The sequence below is a fragment of the Lipomyces tetrasporus genome (genome assembly GCF_029532465.1).
Source record: "Lipomyces tetrasporus strain NRRL Y-64009 chromosome Unknown POJ06scaffold_1, whole genome shotgun sequence".
Classification (NCBI taxonomy): domain Eukaryota; kingdom Fungi; phylum Ascomycota; class Lipomycetes; order Lipomycetales; family Lipomycetaceae; genus Lipomyces; species Lipomyces tetrasporus.
In genome coordinates this window covers 1,214,402-1,232,048 of record NW_026611596.1, presented here as the reverse complement: position 1 = coordinate 1,232,048, position 17,647 = coordinate 1,214,402, and the positions used below count along the sequence as shown (strand labels likewise).

The following is a 17,647-nucleotide window of genomic DNA, read 5'->3' as shown; positions in this document are numbered from 1 at the left end:
TCTCAAGAACGCTCTTCCATTTATCGTTGGCGACGACACTACGCGAATAGCGAATACGAATAAAGAGAAAGTCGTTCGTCAACATTCGTAAACATCTATCGTTCTAATAAACATTTGCGCATTCTAATTCAACCCTTGGCATCCTTGTTGCTGTCCCTCAATAACATTAGCTTCCTCATTGTCTCTCCGCTCAAGGAGTGCCTACGCATGCCCAGCAAATTGCAAATTCCTTCCTCTATGAAATAGTCTTTCAAGCTAGAGTTGCCAGATAATCTCTTGCTGCGGCCGGCATGCATTGGAACTCATCTTTTATGCATTCTCCACCATTCGAAGTGACAGTGATTTCAATCGTCACTGACTCGTTCACCGTCACAACCCCACTATCGAAGTAACAGTCGATGTCAGACAACTGCCATTTTTGTGGTTCTATTTTCTGCAACACTCGAGCTTCTATGGAGACTGGTTCTTGAGCCACTAGGTTAAAGATTGTCACTGCAAAGTTGAGAATATTAAAGCAGTTCGTATTCGTAAATGGGAGTTTTATTCGTTACGAAAACAGGCACCTTGCGAATTATGAATTACGAAGTAGGAATACGAATACGAACAGAGAAAATTGGATTATGACGACAGTTCCGTTCGACACATTAAAGCTAGGAATGCCAACTATATAAGCCAAAAAAACTAAAAAAGAAATGCGATGTCTGTGGATCGAACACAGGACCTTCAGATTAACAACCAAAGTATAACTTCAGTCTGACGCTCTCCCAACTGAGCTAACCCCGCATTACAGAATGCGAAAACCAATTGATCAATTTGTACCCTAAGAAAAAAATATTGTTTCCATTTTCCGTTCTTTCCTTCCTTTCTTTGCTTTCCATTTTTATATATATATTTATCCCGTTTCGTTTTCCGTTCGCTTTTTTGTTTTCGCCAGAACTTGCGTGTAAATAGCTTGTATAATACGGTGGCTTTTCAAACAAATACCCTAACCCTTCTACTCTCGTTCATGAATCACTCATGTGCATGAATAGAGATCGGTTATTGGTTTGGGCCCTTGGGTATACTCTTATTCGTTTTTCGGGCCCATGGGGTGACCATTGTCGTTCGCTCTTTCATTGGTTTTCGGGCTGGGTGTATTATATACATCCGTCATTTTGTGTAGTCTGTAAATGAGGTTCAAAGCGTCGAATCTCAAAAACGTACCACCTTCACCTTATTCGCCACGATTTAGAGAAATAACACAATGTTTTATCTTGCGCGACTTATCAAGTGGATAGTCTGCGGTGGACAAGGCTATCCCGGATCTGCCCATTATTCACTAGCCAACGCTCCGACGGAACGGGTATTCCAGGGGTCGGTCATTAATTTTTTGAGGAAGGGCATCCACTCCATAATTCAGGGCTGTAGGCGGATAGGCGGATAGGATATCCGCCGCGGATACGTGCGTACACGCTCACATGTAGCCGGGATCACCGACCAAATAAGTTGCGTACAGCGAGTCCATGTAGAAAATTCAAATATCATGTTAGTGAACTTTGCGAAATTTTTGAAGAAATAAGATATATAATAACTATTAATGAATTTTGCAAATTTTTAAAGGCGGACATGCTGTTGAAAGGCGGATAAAAAGGCGGATACATATCCGCCAATTTCAAAAAGGCGGATGGCGGATGCGGATATGGGAAAATTTGGCGGATATCTGCATCCGCCACAGCCCTGCTCCATATATACATATAACGTATAACTCTACCGTATAGGTATAGGCAATTCACGGAAGTAGCCAGCTTCTCCTAGGCCTGATTGGAGTAGCCACACCTACGAAATCGGGACGCCGCTCCGCCTCATTACAACCCGAGGCCCTGGTTCCACTAACGCAGCTAGCTGGTCGTCATCGTGCCTCGAGCGGCACGACTCGATGAGCCAGATGTCCCTGGAAAAGTTTGCATTGTGCTGACTGATCATGCTCCCCCTGGCTAAGATTAAGCTTTTCGTAAGACAGGTCACTGACAACAATCAAACAAGCTAGCTGTGAACTATGACGTGGATGGTGGTTTGCATGAATATCCCAGTCAGAAACTCGTCCAGGCCCAAAGGATTGTAATCGGCTGAAAGAACAAGCGTGGCCATTTCAGAACAAATGAGCTGCTAAGCGCAGTTTTGTTGCCAGACATAGTCCAGGGCGTATGCTCGCTGAAATAACTGAATCGGGGAAGAATTCGATTGATGGTCGCACTAATAGCCCCAATGACTTCATTGGCTAGCAGCCGTTTAATTAGGCGCCCGGAGCTCAAAGAAAGGATAGACCCCAATAGGCGATATGGCCATCTGCGGGTGGCGCAAGCTACGGCGATTCTAAGCCGCTCTTGTGCATCGAAGAGCAGCTGACGCCTAGTGATACAACAAAGATGTCGCTTAGGTACCTGGCAAATAAGGGCCCTGGACGACAGGACGCAGGTACACTGCAGCAGCGCGATTTGCCCTCGGCCAGTAAACCGTGTCATGGACGAATGTCGATGAATCATAGGTTCCCGCTTCTGACATATATACTGCCGAGGTATTGGGAGCGGACATAAGCAGGTAGAATTATTATGTTGGCCAGTGTTAGCGACCCACGAGCGCATAGTGAGAAGTTCTTACGCGTCCATGAGTCCATGTCATCGAAGACAACGCACGTATTATTGTCGGCTTGTAAGTATAGTGTGGCGCGGACTCTTTGGGTATGATAGCCTGTGCATTATAATCTAGAGAATTGCGACGTCTCGCAGAATTACTATTGTTTTACGCCATGCAAATTGCCGGTACTTTAACGTGTGTCCCTGAAGAGGTCTGACTCCTGAGTCCTGAATTGTGCCGGGTCGTATAGATTACAGGTGCGTGTGAATGCGGAAGTGAGGATGGCGACGGGGAGTGCCGAGGGCTGGGGCGAATGAACACTTTTGCTTGTCAGCTGTCAGGGCGGACGGAATCTTCGGCCACTTCCAACTCCGGCCCGACTCCGCGCCGCAACGGTACCGCTTTCTCGCCACATCCATCTCTAGGCTTGTGCATTTGTGGTGCTAGACCCAACTGTATTGCGACTCGCCTTCCACAAGCCCCAAGCTAAGCCCTGACAGAATGGTTGAGTGAAATAAGTACATAATCTCCACCTCCCGCCGCCCGCCCGTTCCCTTTCTGCTCCTTATCTCCAATCCCCTCGACCTCGCCCCTCCCCTTGTGGTCGCTTGCATCTGCGGCCGGGTCTGCTTGCAGGTATGCACTGTACTGGTCGCTCGGTCGGTTTTCTAGTCTCTAACTAGCCATCCAGCAGCATCACCTCCGATTGTAATTTCTAATAGCCGCTAGGCGCAGCTAGCACTCCCTCCTTCTTCATCATGCTGCTACCGACGACGTACCTACGGCGCAAGTTCCGTACTTTTTTTATGTCGGATGTACCACCGTCGTCGACGTTAGCACGGTTAGACCGGTCGTGGAGTATTAAGAAGACACTCAAGCGCGTGCAGCACCACAAGTGGAACTTATATGACCTTCAGTATTTGCTCGACTTCACTATAGCATGCTTTGCTTTCTTTATGATCACACAGCCAGGTGTAATTGTCAAGACACTGATTGCAGCTCTATTTGCATTGGCGTTGCTGGTTCCGATAACTTCGCAGTTCTTCTTTCCGTTCGTTCCCATTGGCACGTGGCTTGTCCTGTTCTACTCAAACCAGTATGTGATATTGTAGCGATGCCGAAATCCAGTTGCACGGGTGCTAATGTTCTTACCAGATTCATTCCGTCTGATTGGCGTCCGTCAATTTCGGTGCGGGTACTTCCTAGCTTGGAGACCATTTTGTATGGGGGAAATCTGAGTAATGTGCTTGGAGCGCACCAGAATTCTATTCTTGATATTTTGGCTTGGATTCCATATGGTTTAATTCATTTTTCAGCGCCATTTTTTTGCTCGGCCCTCATATTCCTTTTTGCTGCGCCGGGAACTCTTCCGGTGTTTGCCCGGTCGTTCGGGTATATGAACTTAATCGGTGTCTCAACTCAGCTTTGCTTTCCGACCGCACCACCTTGGTACGAGAACAAGTATGGTCTTGCTCCGGCCTCTTATGATATAAAAGGATCTCCCGGTGGATTGGCTCGTGTTGATCAAATCCTTGGTCTTGATCTTTACACGTCGTCCTTCACAGCGTCACCATTGGTCTTTGGTGCATTCCCATCTCTTCACTCCGGCTGCTCAGTCATAGAGGTTCTTTTCATGGCATATGTTTTCCCCCGGCTGACTCCCTATCTTCTTGGCTATATTTTGTGGATTTGGTGGTCAACGATGTACCTCACTCACCACTACTTCATTGACTTAATTGGGGGCGCAATCCTCTCTGCGACCGTCTTCTATATGGTCGCACGAAATTTTCTGCCTGCAGTGCAGATGGACAAGGCGTCAAGATGGGCATATGACCATATCGAAATGGGACTCCGTCCTCCCAACAAAGCGAGACTTACTAAGGAATTTGATGCCGAGGATGAAGAGTGGGCTATCTCGTCGTCTGTCGAGTCTGGCAACGCCAGCCCGACCGAGACCCCAACGTCGGAGTGGGAGATTGAGACTCTGGCTGACAATGATGAATTTAATCGGCCACTGGTGAATAACACAAGCAACAAGCTTCAGCTTCCCAAGTACAATGAGAAGTACAGCGAGAAAGTTTAGATGTTAGGTTGATTACTCATTTTAGAACCGGTGTTGGTTTGGTGTGTGGTTTGTTTTCGCCTTATTGCGTATTCTACTTTGCATTTTCGCATTCTTACTCTTCTCGTCTCTTGTTTTATTATTACCTTTATTGTGGCTTAGAACCGTTTGTAGATCAGGTGATATCGAACGTTAATGTTTAGTTGTGACGATAGGATGTTTTCCCTCGTCTAGCTTGTACTTTATGATATTATTAGTGGATCAAGTTTTCTCCTCCTCGAAACTTTGGATAAAAAGCGCGCTTTATGTTGCATTGTGGTGCATCGGTTGTTTGTGTGGGCATACTAGTGCTTCTTTGATTAATATTGGTGCTTTTTCTTCTTTGTATTTATGACCTTTATTCTTAATTGTTGTTTCAGTTCGGGGTTGGAGTTGCTTCTATCGAGTCTATGTTAACGATTTAATATATGAATCTAGTTATGAGTGAAGAACGCATGTAGTTCAGTTTCTGCGACCGGTGATGCTCAATGCAGTCGCTTACGATTCAACAACACTCTTCATGACCAAACAACTGCGATAATATTTATACCAGAATGCGCAAGGGACTGACGGTCAGTTTATAGACAATAGTATCGATACAGTTGTCACAACAAAACAATGGATTTCCTTCAGGCTGCAAAAAAATCCTGCTCTCTGCAGAGTGTTTAGTTAGTAAACACCCCCAGTGGGGCTCGAACCCACAATCTTCAGATTAGAAGTCTGACGCGTTACCATTACGCCATGAGGGCAAGTTGGCTGTGACGAAAATGCCCGAAATTACACTATATACCCAAAACCATTCCGCGCTAAACCAAACCGGTGATAGCATGGAACCTTAACTAATATTGCGCGCGCCGCTCTCTCTGTAATAGAGTTTGAAGACGCGGAATTAGGTTGTAATACCGGCGATTGATCCCGAAAGGTGGGCTTGGAGGCGATAATTTATCTTGCCGAAATGAAGGGGACGCTCTTACATGCTTGTTTAAGTCTAGTGGCAATCAGATAAATGGATTCGACAAGATATGAATTAATAAACTGAGCAGGCGCTTTGTGTGAGTACTGTCTATCGAACATTGACTATATGTAAATTGATAATCGAGCTGGCGAATTGTGGGTACTGTCTATCCTTTGATTGGCAATAATAGGATTACGTCTTTATCTTAGTTGTAAATAATTCGGGAGAGAACGTGTCCATGTTATCGACGAAGACTTTGTGTGCTATCCATGTTGTTGATGTGTACAATATATTGTCGTTACACCACCCAGCCTCCCTTTAGCAGCATGCGCAATCCCGCTGTACTCTGGTCATACAGACTTTTTGTCTTGAGGTTTCGGCGCGATAAGAGGACCTGATCGCCGACTGCGAATTCGACATTTTGATGACGTCGATCATCATAACAGCTTCATCAACCGATCCCATATTTCCTTTGGCGAAGGACTCTCGCCAGGGAGCTGAGCCTGAACCTTGACGCTGAGGTTCCCCATTACCGTCGCGGAGGCTTTCATTTAAGTGCTCCTCCTTCTGCAGCTCCTGTGGGCTCTTCCCTTCCCTTCCTTCGCGGGACTGCCATCGAAAGCCTGCAGAAACCTTTACCCTTCGATATAAGGGTGTCAAAATTGATAATGACGTTGTATTCGTAGGCTTTATTTCCTATGGGCTGTAAAGGTCAACAAAGAGACCCCGACGCGTACGCCGGGTAAATTGGGAGTTTGGCAATTTCCGATTATTATTGGCAAAAGTAGATCCCAAAGTCTTCAATCGGCTTCAATCCGAACTCACTGTTACCTTGTATTGCGGACGAGTCTACGAATCACTGAGACCGAATGGCCCGGTTCTCACTTGCGTTCAGCTCGGGGTCCAAGTTCAGGGACTGGTCGCGATCGATATACGCGCTGGGCCGGATCAACGGCTACATCACAATAGCCGTCTACGAAAACTGCGTATGATTCTTATTTGCCTATTGATGACGCCATTGCATCGGTTGCTAATACAATAGCATAGGTAAAACTGGTCGCTGTTGGGTCCAGCAAAACAACGTTCGCGTCGATTGAATTCAACCAGGAATTCTTCGACAAGTTCAATGTCGCGGGCGAAACTGCCTCCAGGAGGGATGATAGTCTTGGATTCAGTGCCGTGAATTTTCGAGAGCAAGCCAAATCGTCGGTTGAAGTGCAGACGAAGTTTTTCGTATCAATATTTAGGAGACATGAGAAAGATTCGACGGTCGAGAGATGTGAGATATTCCTCGATGAAGCGGACCGTCCAGGTGGGGGCGAATCGAGATTAATTATCAATTTGCTTTGTCATCATGGTAAGGTGGCTGCGAAAAGGGAGTGTTGGACTGATGATAATTAACGGCGATGTAGGGATCACGAAAACATATAAATTGTCCTACGCGAAAAAAATGCCGTATCGCATTTTAGACTCCGTTGATGACTACCCTAATAGTTTTCAAGTTAGGGCGACCGTGCTAAAAGAATTTCTTGACCACACCTCTATCCGAGCCGAAGAATTCTCGATTAAATTTAAGGACGACAAGGTGCAATTGTCTAGTTACACGAACGGAGTGTCACGAGGAAAGACAGATGATTTTCTCAAGCAGCCGTTAATGACATCAATAACACTTCCTCGGGAGAAGTTTGATGATGCCATAGTTGAGGATGATGCCGAGTCTGTGTTTAGTATGAAGGAGCTCAGGGTATGTGATGTTGGGCCCTGTGATGTGTTCGTTGGGCTGACCCAAGTTGCAGGTGCTTGTTGCGTTGGCGGATTCGCTTCGCGCCACTATTGAGGGAGCATTCAGCGGCCCCACATTACCTATAGGCTTCCGTTTTGGCGACGAGAACATTGCGGTCAAATTCATGCTTTTTACCGGCGAAGCTTCAGTAGACAATACCCGAGTCGGCTCCAACGCGCAAGCCGGACTTGTACGACGGCGACTGGTTCTGCCACCGGCAGCTAGCCCACCTCGACCGCGAGATTTGCCTATATCGTCACCATCTAGGTCTGTACGCTATAATAGCAATGGAGTCGACGATTATGGTCCCCTGGATAACTATGAAAGTCATGCGCCACCGTCCATCACGCGTGAATCCTCTGTTGTCGCCGCTAGAAGATCTATGACGGCGTCAGGACACAGTAGTGAGAGAAGAGTAAGAACACTCTCGGGCAATACCGCGATTGAGTCGTCTTCTCCACCAGGCCGGTCAATGAACACTGACGAAAGATACGAGCATACTGCCACAGCGGAAGATGATGCAGGACAGTTACCACCAATACCAGCGCCGTTACCCCCACCACGGCTCCCGGTGTTGGATTATCGGTCGCCATTCGTTGTTCGAGAGAAGGCATTACATGAGCACGAGGATGAAAGTAACGAGTCGGATGGTTCCGAGGTTATAGTTTGGAACCAAACGGTTAATGCGCCCTCACTACAGAGGATATTACAAGAAGCCAGACAGGATACGCCCACCGACCGGCGTGACCGGGACTCAGTGGTGGACACGGTTCAAGCTATCGATGGACGACCTGCTGATCAGCTGGATAAGCGCAAGGAAGCAGAGGAAAAACGTAAACGCCGGGAAAGAGAGAAGCTGATGAAACATATGCCCTCTGGTTCGGAAGGAGACGGCAGCGTTGAAGAAGTCATATTTCGTGCAATTCCAGATGGCGAAGAAGTGGAAGAGAACCTGGACGAGGACGGCTTTCTGCACACCAGTGATGAGGAAACTCAAAGAAAGCATCCGGGGGAAGAAAACAATATAGACAGTGAAATTGCTTTGTTTGACGAGGACGCCTACACAACGACAGAGATTGGCCCAACACCGGTGTCACAAGCGGTATGTTACTCACCTTTTGCGTTCTGCTGGCCAAGCTAACTTTTCCACTAGCTCCCAATTCTACCGTTAGACTGACTGCCTGACTTCATGTATTATAATACAATTTTGCTACATTGCTGCATAATCTATAGTAATTTCCAATTTTTTTGGCGTGGTCTTGCACCTGCTATGTGTAATCTAATACCATTTATCCCTTTCTATTTCTGAATTGCCTTCCGGATTGTCTGTATCGTGCAGATTCGCGACCGTCATCTTCATTGAGACTTCCGAGAAAATGTTCTCGATCAATCTCTCTCTCCGTGTAGGGCGTAATGGCTCGCTTTTTACGTGTCGCTCTGGAGGACGATTCATGATCGATTTCCTGTGACCTTTCATCTCTCCTATGTCTGAACTGCCGATCTCGATTCCGGCCTGCATCGTCACTAACTTCTTCGGTCGGGTGCTCATCCTTCGCCTGGGACTCTGCACTGAGCAACTTGAAGCCTAATTCTTCACCAGAAGCAGAACGCCTATTGGGCTTTTCTCTCGGAAAAACGTCGTCGATGCTAATACCCTCCTTTGCCAGCAACGGACCAATGGTTGTGTACGTAGCTTCATCCGGCTCAACTAAATCGCCGGCCATCTCTAGAATTTGCCACATCGCGTCTACATCCGACGCGGATGCGCATACTTTCAGAGCTGCATTGAGGTGGAAATTATTCACTTTGTGCTTCTTTTGATCAATGATGTATGCGAAGAGTCGAAGGCATTTTTGTACCGCGGTAGGGGCTGTATCGGTATTGATTGCCAGACCGTTGAGGACTAGTGTAAACGTTCGATCATTAGGCTCAGCGCCACGCTTGCGCATCTATTTGAATGTTAGATCTCTTGTTGCACATCAGCGAGAGCAATTTCATACTTCATTAAAGTAGCCTAACGCGGCCGACACATGTTTATTCTGAAATTCGGATTGAATGATGTAATTCCATGAGACAGTCGACCGATCCCGTCCGTCGCGCGCCAGAATGATGGCGTCTTGAAGCTCTCCTTTGTCCAATGTCTTTTTGACCTTCTCGGCAAGCACGTACGGGTCCCAAACTCGCGGTATATTTCTGCCCTTCTGGCCTCGGCGGCTACTGAGGGTTTTAGTATTAGACTTTAACTGTGTGGGAGAGCCGGATTTGCCCGTGTTCTTATCACTTTTCCTCGGCGGCACCTTGCCCGTCGCATTTTCCATTTGTGCGTGTTGTGTATCGTCCTTGACGTGACTTTTGGGTTCCGGATTGCTTCTCCGGCTGCTGGGCCTGGTCCTGCGTGAAGGTTGAGAATGCGTCTTCGACTTGCCGAGTGCCCACGGCATTCGCTCAGTAGCGACCGTGCCATCTGATGCCCCATTCGATCCAGCCTGTGATGCCGCCTGCCGTACTGTAGACGAGAATAAATGCCTCCGCGGGGCGATGCATGGGCAACGAGTCAATGGTTGGAAATGACAGTGGCCCCCGTCCCGAATTACCATGCCACGCACTTCGCGAACTAACATGGATCCTCGCACAGGCATATCCTTCGTGATTCGAGTAAAATCTGGATCTGGCGCCGACCGGTAAAATATTTCCAGACAGAGAGAAAAAGAATGCCGCTCGGAAATCTATCGACTGTATCCAAAATTAACGTTTGTAAATTTTGCTTACTCAGGGGGCGGCCGCTAACTAAAGTTTAACTGTAAAAGTACGGTTCCAGCCAATCATATTGCTCCTATTATGGATGATGAAATTCTATTTCTTGGAAGCCTGGACATTGGACACAAGGCTCGATCAAAATAAAGATTAATATTACACCAAAAAAATCTTATAAATGTAATACTATCAAGCATATGTGAGGACGGGCAATTGCATGTCAGTGTAACTGATCCTCCTTCACAATGGATGGCCAGACCGCATGTTCACATGTTCAAAGTGCACCTACTGAAACGTGTGACCATAGTAATAATCCGTATGCCATTATTTACTATCATACAACCTACAGTACATGATGCATTAAAAAGATGATATCTTGCTGCACACTCGCATAATTCTTCCCAAAAATGCATATCCAGCAGCGTCAGGCTGCCGTAGTCAGCCGTGCTTCCCTTGTATATTAAAGCATTGCCATGCCTAACACGGTTATGTTCTCAGTCAAAATGCCCATCAACATCTAGTAGTCTAGTAATAATCATCTTCATCAGGACGCTTCTTCGGTTCTACAAACGGCTCGGTCATCTCGTCCTCTCCCATCTCACTCGCGCCCAGCGGTGTCATGCTGCGACTAAGCGTCGGTCGCGAGGGCGGCAGATCGTAGTCCGCTACTTCAATGTATTCGTACTGCCATCTCGATCGCTTTCCCTTTTGCGGATTTGGCAGGAAGTTCCAGCGCGCGACTAGGAAGACCGCGGTGGCAAACACCGCGCCGCCCATGAGGTCGATGAAGTAGTGGTGTGTGAGATACATCGTGCTCCACCATATCCAGAGCACATACACAAAAAACAGAGGCGTCAGTCTCGGAAAAATGTGGCTGAGAAACAAGGCTTCGAGAACGGCATCTGCCGAATGTAACGACGGAAACGCGCCAAAGGCGAGCGGCGAGGCGGAGAATGCGGAGGTGTAGAGGCTAGTTCCAAACAATTGGTCAACTCGCGCGAGACCGCCTGGCGAACCTGGCATGTCGTACGAAGCTGGCGTAAGGCCATTCCTGATTTCGTACCAGGGCGGACAGGTTGGGAACATATTTTGGACAATGACGCCGACAAGGCTCATGTAACCGAAAGATCGCGCAAAGACTGGGAGAGATCCGGGCGAGGCAAAGACAAAGATTAATGCCGAAACAACGAATGGCGCACCGTAATGCATAATGCCATACGGCAACCAGGCAAGTACGTCCAACACGGCGCGTGGGCTTGACGCGAGCATGCTGCTCAGATTGCCGCCGTACAAAGCCGTTTCGAGAGTCGGCAAAACAGTCACCCAAATCGGCGGTCTCCATTCCGTGGGAATGAATCGTGACGAGTAGAATAAAAAGAGATACGCTGCTATCGGGAGGAAGGGAAAAAAAAATTGCGACGTGATTGGAATCAGTATGGCAATAAGCAACGCCAGCGCAATCAGGATCTTAAACACCAGCGTCGGCTCCTCAACCACAAAGAAGCAAAACACACCGACAAAGAATAAAGCCACATATTGTAAATCTGTGGCGCATAGTTTATGTGCCCGTATCTTCGCATACGTTATGAAGATGTTGAATGATGTCTCGATTCGGTGAATAGGCGGCTTCTCGATCGTGGTGATACTTGCGTTATCCTGTCGAGACCTGGGCAGCACCGGTGCCGTATCTGATGTATTGGGGTCAAAATGTGACGGTTGATTAACGAATGTGTATTTTAGACGCGAAAGCATGGTGGATTAGGACTAGAAGTGATGCGGATATCCGATGATAAATTCCCCGCCTTGCCTTCCTGAGCTCAACTTTTCAGCTCAATTAATGGTCCGCAAATTGCGAAATGCAGGTACTGTAAGTTATATGCAGGTTAATCGCATTCCGTCTATAATTCGAGGAGAATGTAGTGTGGATTTCCGTTGGAAGTGGGGTCTTGGTAGGGCCGTGTTTGGAGCGTTGCTGACTTTTGTGCTGCAATACGATTGCCTCGAGCCGCCGAATTCCGACGGTGGCCCTGAGGCACCAACCTAGCCGCGAGGCGCGGCCCACGCTTGCTGACGCACGCAAACCTAGCTGGGCTTGGAACAATCAGTTTGACATCGCTTTGTTTGGACGCGCATCGGATCTATTGATTTCTACTCCAATCGCGGTGGACGATGGTATGCAGCCGGATATAATAGATTTATATTTCGACAGTATCTTATCGAACTGAGACGTAAGAGCCAGCATCAATGATTGGCCAAGAGCTCTTATCTAAGCGTACGTCATAGGCTTGTGTCGCTTGACGACCATGTCCACAGTCGCTAAACGAAATGTGGTATTGGTCTTTTAGGGTACTCATTGGCCTAAATGGTAGGGCTGTTACCGTTTTGCCGATATTGACGATACGATATCGGCATTCCTAATGTCTGACGATTGCCTTTTGACGATATTTATCGTCGAGCCCTGGGTTCGCCGATACTACATCGGCAGAAACGTCTCAAAGGGAGGCATTGTGGCAAGATGACAATGTGTTAATTGTTGAGTTATCATTGGGGATCATAGTACTACAGATGTCGGGCTCAAAAAAAAATTCGTGTTCAGGTATCAAAACTATTAGACACTTAATTATCGGCAACGATAATCGTATCGTCGCCGATATTGACGATATCGTATCGTCGAGCTTCTAACGCCTGCCGATACGATAGTAAGACCTTAAGTTTGACGATGCCGATTGCCGATTGCCGATTTGCCCAAACCTTGCCGATATCGTATCGACAACAGCTCTACCCGCGGCGGTAAATGGCCGCGCAATGTCTTTCTGCCTTACATGCGTATCGACATATATGGCAGTGACTGTCAACACAGACTTGTTCGTTGGCCAGCGATGCGAGAGACATTTATTATCAATCCTCCACCGGTAGAATACGCAGACTAACTGAAATCGCGATGATCCCGGCAAGGCGTGATTATTATTCGGTACGATTCATGAGATTCAGTTTTCCGGTACCCTTAACTATCCAGAACGATTCTATTCTTGGGATTTCACGCTCAATGCTAATCAGCAGTTGTCGGACTTCACATGAACTGCACGTTTGAGATCGGACTGACGATCGCCGCTATTGCCGATGACAGGAAGTAACGTATACGCGTGATTATTGGCGCGCAGATGAATGGAAACGCCCAAACCTCATGCATGCAGTCCGTTAAAAAGTACGCGTGAGAGTGTGTGCTTACTGGATGACAGCATAGGAGTCGGGTCTTGGTGCACAGGGCAAGATAGCAAAACCAAGCTCCTTATCGGATATAATTAGAAAGTTCCCCGATTCAAAGAACAATGAGATAAAGGAAACACGTGTAGGAGAAGAAACCGTTGTTGATCGACAGACTCATATGACGAGAGATCAGCAAAGTGAGTTTTCGTTGTTTGCATGTGATCCCATTGCAATCTTCCGGATACTTCTGTGCCGGGATTGTGTTTTCATCCCATGCCATTATCAAAATAATGTGATATATTGCTTTTCGACACCGGGCGTCACTTCCATCCTGTAATAGTGTGATGTGCAAATAACATAGGAGACTGCCTCGACCGCTTCGGGCGTATTAGGATCTGGGCCGAGGTTTTCCGAGCCGCAGGCCCGAAGCGCCGCACGATCAGCGGCGGGCGATCTGTTATGTTAGCAGCGAAAGTTGAGATTATTGCGTGAAAACTGACTAAGTTACTTTGATATTGCTATGATGCCATTTGATACTTTTTCCTTCTTCCCTAGGTCATCGCTACCTAATCCAAGCTCAGTAGTAACGTCGATCTTTACGGCCACCTAAGGTCATCTCGAAAGCCGCATCTCACAGCAGGTGCATCCGTCGTTCATCTCATGTGTACAGCTGACAATTTTCTCCGTCGCGGACTTGCGGATAGCAGCCGTCAAGTGCTGTTGCCACCCGTTCGGCGCACAAAGGCGTCGTGAAGTTGTGCGGCTGCTCCGAAACGGCAAAGCCGGGATGATGACGTTGCTGTCGTGACCAACGACGACGACTATTGCCTGTAATGACTCGGATGAGTGCGTGGAGCAGCGGAACTAACGCGTAGCATTAAAAGAGAATCCAGTCGTTAAGCGTAGCTACGTGTTGGTGATACGGCAAGGGCGTGAGCTTTTGTGGCAGGTCGGTGCGCCGCCAACAGCACCAGCTTAAAGAACTGCTTTGGCGTACCTAACTACTTGAGCGGTCTTCATTGAGCGGTCTGCAACAACGAACCAAGACCTGCCGGCTGACTACTTCTCGACGAATTGAGTCAACCTCGTCCAAGAGTCAAGGTGGTTCTTTGAAGGTCTTGAGGACTTAAGGTCGCCTTACGTCGGCAAGATTCCGCCCATCCATTTTGCGGTACCGTCGCGATCACTTCGGGCCAGCTTTGACGGGTCGCAACTCGCAAGCGGTCTGCCACTTGGCCGAGACTCAACCACCCGCACCAGTGCCGAATACTCAATTGCACAACCGGAACGCTTCCAATGGAACCTTCTGTAATTATTGGTGCGACGACACTTAGCGGCGCAATCGTGGTCAAATGTAATTACAGAGATTACAGAGATTACAGAGTCTGGCAGTCTGGTCTGAGAGCCGACGTATCAGGCTCGCCGAGGCGCGCTTGACGCAAGGAGCTCTGTAGTCTGCAGCCGCTCTCCAGCGTCCTCGCCCACGGCACACGCACCAGCCGGGTGGTCTGTCTCACACACGGGCCAGCCTTCTGGGATCATTATGACCTACACGATGAGAAGCCGGAGCAGCACCGCGACCGTGGGGCTCAGCGAAAGAGTGCGGGCGAAGGGGGTGGAAGCGTACTCGAAGGTGGCGGACCCGCGTACGAAGTTGCCCGAATCGTCTGCTTCCAGATTATACAGAGAAGGCAAAGTCGCGCCCACACAAGACGCCGCATTTGCCTACACCGCCAATGTCGATTCTCTATCGACGAAGTTCCGTGCGGCTCACGCTATGCAAACAGTCACAGCTCGACCAACCAAAAAAAAGACCAAATAGCCGCAGAGGCGACTACACGAAAAAGGTCAAGTTCCCCCACGGCAATTACGTGGGCATCTCCGAAAAGCTCTTGCATTATCAGCCAGCCACGGAGAAAATTAAATTAAGTCTGCGAGCCTATCTGCAAGCACCCGCATAGGCACCTCGCCGAGCCGAGCCGATAGAATACATTGCGATAAAGAGCTTCTTGTGCTGGTATTTCCAGCAGCGACGTAGCGAGTGCTTCATCAGTAACGACAAATTAACGGAGTATCGGAACTACGCAATGAACAAACTTGATAAATGCCTGCCAGTTGGACAGGGTGGACCGTTTCGATGCGGCCCACTCCACTGTGCGCCGCGCTGGTCACAGTTTGATTACGACAGCGGTCTTGTAGCTTCGCTTAGTGTCAAGAAGTACGGTAAAAAGACGACATATGTCAAAGCCGCAGTATGTCACCGTTTGCTGGCGGGACGTCCTACGGTTTTTTTCGTGTGTTTAAATTGCAATCTAAAAATACACGTGGAAGCCCTGTCTCTCCGGATTGTTTTGCGTTTCGTTTATTTTTCCAATTTAGTGACTTTTGTGCTGTTATTGATTGGATGCAATCATATCGGCTGTCAGGACAGATCTCGATCAGCTAATATACCCAAGTGCGTTGCTAATTGCGACGCAAGATATTTCAGGGCCAACTGGCAATCCCGGTGGCGACAGGACGACATTTGCGACATGCGCGACATCGCCGACCCGCGACGTGAGCAGGATTCAGCTCGACATTTTGGCCACTTACTATTGACACAGCGCACACCGTCGCCGAGACCCGGTCGCTGCTAGCCATTGCTTTGTTCATCAATTCTGCTCTCGGTCACTGCGCGACATGCACTGCCCCACCTGTTTCATAAACTGGTCAGACATGTGCCGTTTCTACAAGATTGGGGGCAAGCGAACCAAACACCACCAGGACAGCTGGGGCTACTATAGACACATATGTATATAGATATCAGGTTGCGACGTCTTGGCGATCCGCAAACTCAGCAGGCGTGAGTCGGGGAGACTACTGAGCTCTGCTTGCTACTGCGATATGGCTGGCAATATCGGATAGAGCGATCGCGGGACAGTTAGAGTGTCGCAGAACCAAGCCACTGAGCGCTCCAACAGCACGTCCGCGCAATCCGCCTGGTAATTTCAGCTACATTACCTGAAGAAATTGTCTGAGGTTCTGGCTTGCTGTAGAGTGCAGTGCAGACTTATCGATAGTAATGGTGGCATTAAGGCACGGATGGCGGTCAATCGAGGACAAATCGATACGTGCTATCTGCCGCGGTAACTGATAGGTCTGTCGCGAGTGTGTGTAGTCTGGCTGGCTGGCCCTGGCCAGCCAACCTGTAACTGGTCTTGTTATATGAAAGACCCACTGCAATCGAACGCACAGACTCAAGCCAGTGGACACACGTAAAACTGGCCTGGCCCCGAGGCGGCCACGCGCGAACGCGAAATGTGCCAAAAAAAGCCTTGCGTGCTGACGGCAGCTTTTTGTCTACAAAGCCATGGGAGCCAAAACGGAGGGGTGAATCGCGCGTCGAGACTTCCATTCAGCTCAAAATATCAACTCGACCAGGGCAAATATCAAATTGCGGCGCGGCGGCATTGTACTTTGCGCCACTGCAGCTCCAGCTCACTGCGCCGCATCATGAGGCCACCCTCAGCCACCTTCAGCCCTGACCCTGAATAAACCAAAGTGCGTGTGACAGGCGTCGCACGAACAACTGCAGATCACCGGATCCAGTTCGCAATCCTTGTACAACAAGTAACAAACCGGGCTGCTGACAGCAGAAGCGCTACGCCAAATCTTGCCGTCAATCTCCGGATTTCCGACAAGGCTGTGTCGCACATGCCGCAAACTTCCCATATTAGCCCACCTCTGTGAGCACACAAGTGATGAGCGCAACATGCGGTCCTGCTGACTGCTGATGATGACTTCATATGCCGAACGGCCCCTACCCAATATTGTAAATAGCCTCGGCATCGATGCTGGGAGTGCCGCTTACAGGGAATGGTCCGTTGCGAATCAATACACGCGTCCCGTAAGCTACCGTCTCATTCGCCGTGAAGAGCTGTAAATCCTGGCACCCGCTGCGAGCAACGAGTCAGAAATATTGTGGGTTTTGACGAATGTGATGAACGCCGATCCGATAGCCATCAGAATTGCAATCACACTCAATATACATCTTTGAATATGCCGTGTTCAGGGTGCTGAAAGTGCTGATGTAGGTTTAAGCGTAACTGCACAATGACATAGAGGGCGGGCGGCGTGTGGCTTTGCCCTCTGAAGTCTGAACTAGCCATTCGCTGGTACGCGGGTCTTGATATCTGGTGGCGACTCGAGCTACTTCCGCACTTCCCATGCCCACTCCCTTTTTGGCTTTGTGCGA

The 17,647-nt window shown here is 48.5% G+C and overlaps 4 protein-coding genes and 2 non-coding genes across 6 annotated transcripts; 2 read left to right on the top strand and 4 right to left on the bottom strand.

The window, feature by feature from the left end:
- Positions 1–693: 693 nt before the first annotated feature.
- Positions 694–783, bottom strand: POJ06DRAFT_t3. Its single transcript has one exon. It is a non-coding gene; the product is annotated as a tRNA-Phe (tRNA).
- A 2,588-nt stretch (positions 784–3,371) lies between these two features.
- POJ06DRAFT_191492 (uncharacterized protein) lies at positions 3,372–4,696 on the top strand (the record flags this gene model as incomplete). Its single annotated transcript, XM_056184848.1, has 2 exons — positions 3,372–3,709; positions 3,769–4,696. 2 exons carry the CDS (start codon positions 3,372–3,374, stop codon positions 4,694–4,696), a joined length of 1,266 nt encoding a protein of 421 aa, XP_056047285.1.
- Positions 4,697–5,391: 695 nt separating this feature from the next.
- POJ06DRAFT_t2 lies at positions 5,392–5,463 on the bottom strand. Its single transcript has one exon. It is a non-coding gene; the product is annotated as a tRNA-Arg (tRNA).
- A 1,013-nt stretch (positions 5,464–6,476) lies between these two features.
- On the top strand, positions 6,477–8,654 carry POJ06DRAFT_242927 (Rad9-domain-containing protein). Its single transcript, XM_056186285.1, has 4 exons — positions 6,477–6,655; positions 6,717–7,026; positions 7,082–7,413; positions 7,466–8,654. The coding sequence occupies exons 1-4, from the start codon at positions 6,539–6,541 to the stop codon at positions 8,591–8,593; spliced, it is 1,887 nt and encodes a 628-aa protein (XP_056047284.1). The 5' UTR covers positions 6,477–6,538; the 3' UTR covers positions 8,594–8,654.
- On the bottom strand, positions 8,655–10,157 carry POJ06DRAFT_272499 (uncharacterized protein). Its single transcript, XM_056189564.1, has 2 exons — positions 9,453–10,157; positions 8,655–9,401 (listed from the first exon to the last, which is right to left on the bottom strand). The coding sequence occupies exons 1-2, from the start codon at positions 10,089–10,091 to the stop codon at positions 8,742–8,744; spliced, it is 1,299 nt and encodes a 432-aa protein (XP_056047283.1). The 5' UTR covers positions 10,092–10,157; the 3' UTR covers positions 8,655–8,741.
- A 241-nt stretch (positions 10,158–10,398) lies between these two features.
- POJ06DRAFT_242920 (uncharacterized protein) lies at positions 10,399–12,197 on the bottom strand. Its single transcript, XM_056186284.1, has one exon. The coding sequence runs from the start codon at positions 11,956–11,958 to the stop codon at positions 10,732–10,734; it is 1,227 nt and encodes a 408-aa protein (XP_056047282.1). The 5' UTR covers positions 11,959–12,197; the 3' UTR covers positions 10,399–10,731.
- Between the last annotated feature and the right edge of the window lie 5,450 nt (positions 12,198–17,647).

Coding starts and splice junctions, on each gene's coding strand:
- POJ06DRAFT_242920 (XM_056186284.1), bottom strand. CDS start 11,958: ATGCTTTCGCGTCTAAAATACACATTCGTTAATCAACCGTCACATTTT.
- POJ06DRAFT_242927 (XM_056186285.1), top strand. CDS start 6,539: ATGGCCCGGTTCTCACTTGCGTTCAGCTCGGGGTCCAAGTTCAGGGAC. Junction 7,027..7,081: donor CAATTTGCTTTGTCATCATG/GTAAGGTGGCTG, acceptor ACGGCGATGTAG/GGATCACGAAAACATATAAA. Junction 7,414..7,465: donor TTAGTATGAAGGAGCTCAGG/GTATGTGATGTT, acceptor CCCAAGTTGCAG/GTGCTTGTTGCGTTGGCGGA.
- POJ06DRAFT_272499 (XM_056189564.1), bottom strand. CDS start 10,091: ATGCCTGTGCGAGGATCCATGTTAGTTCGCGAAGTGCGTGGCATGGTA. Junction 9,402..9,452: donor CGTTAGGCTACTTTAATGAA/GTATGAAATTGC, acceptor ACATTCAAATAG/ATGCGCAAGCGTGGCGCTGA.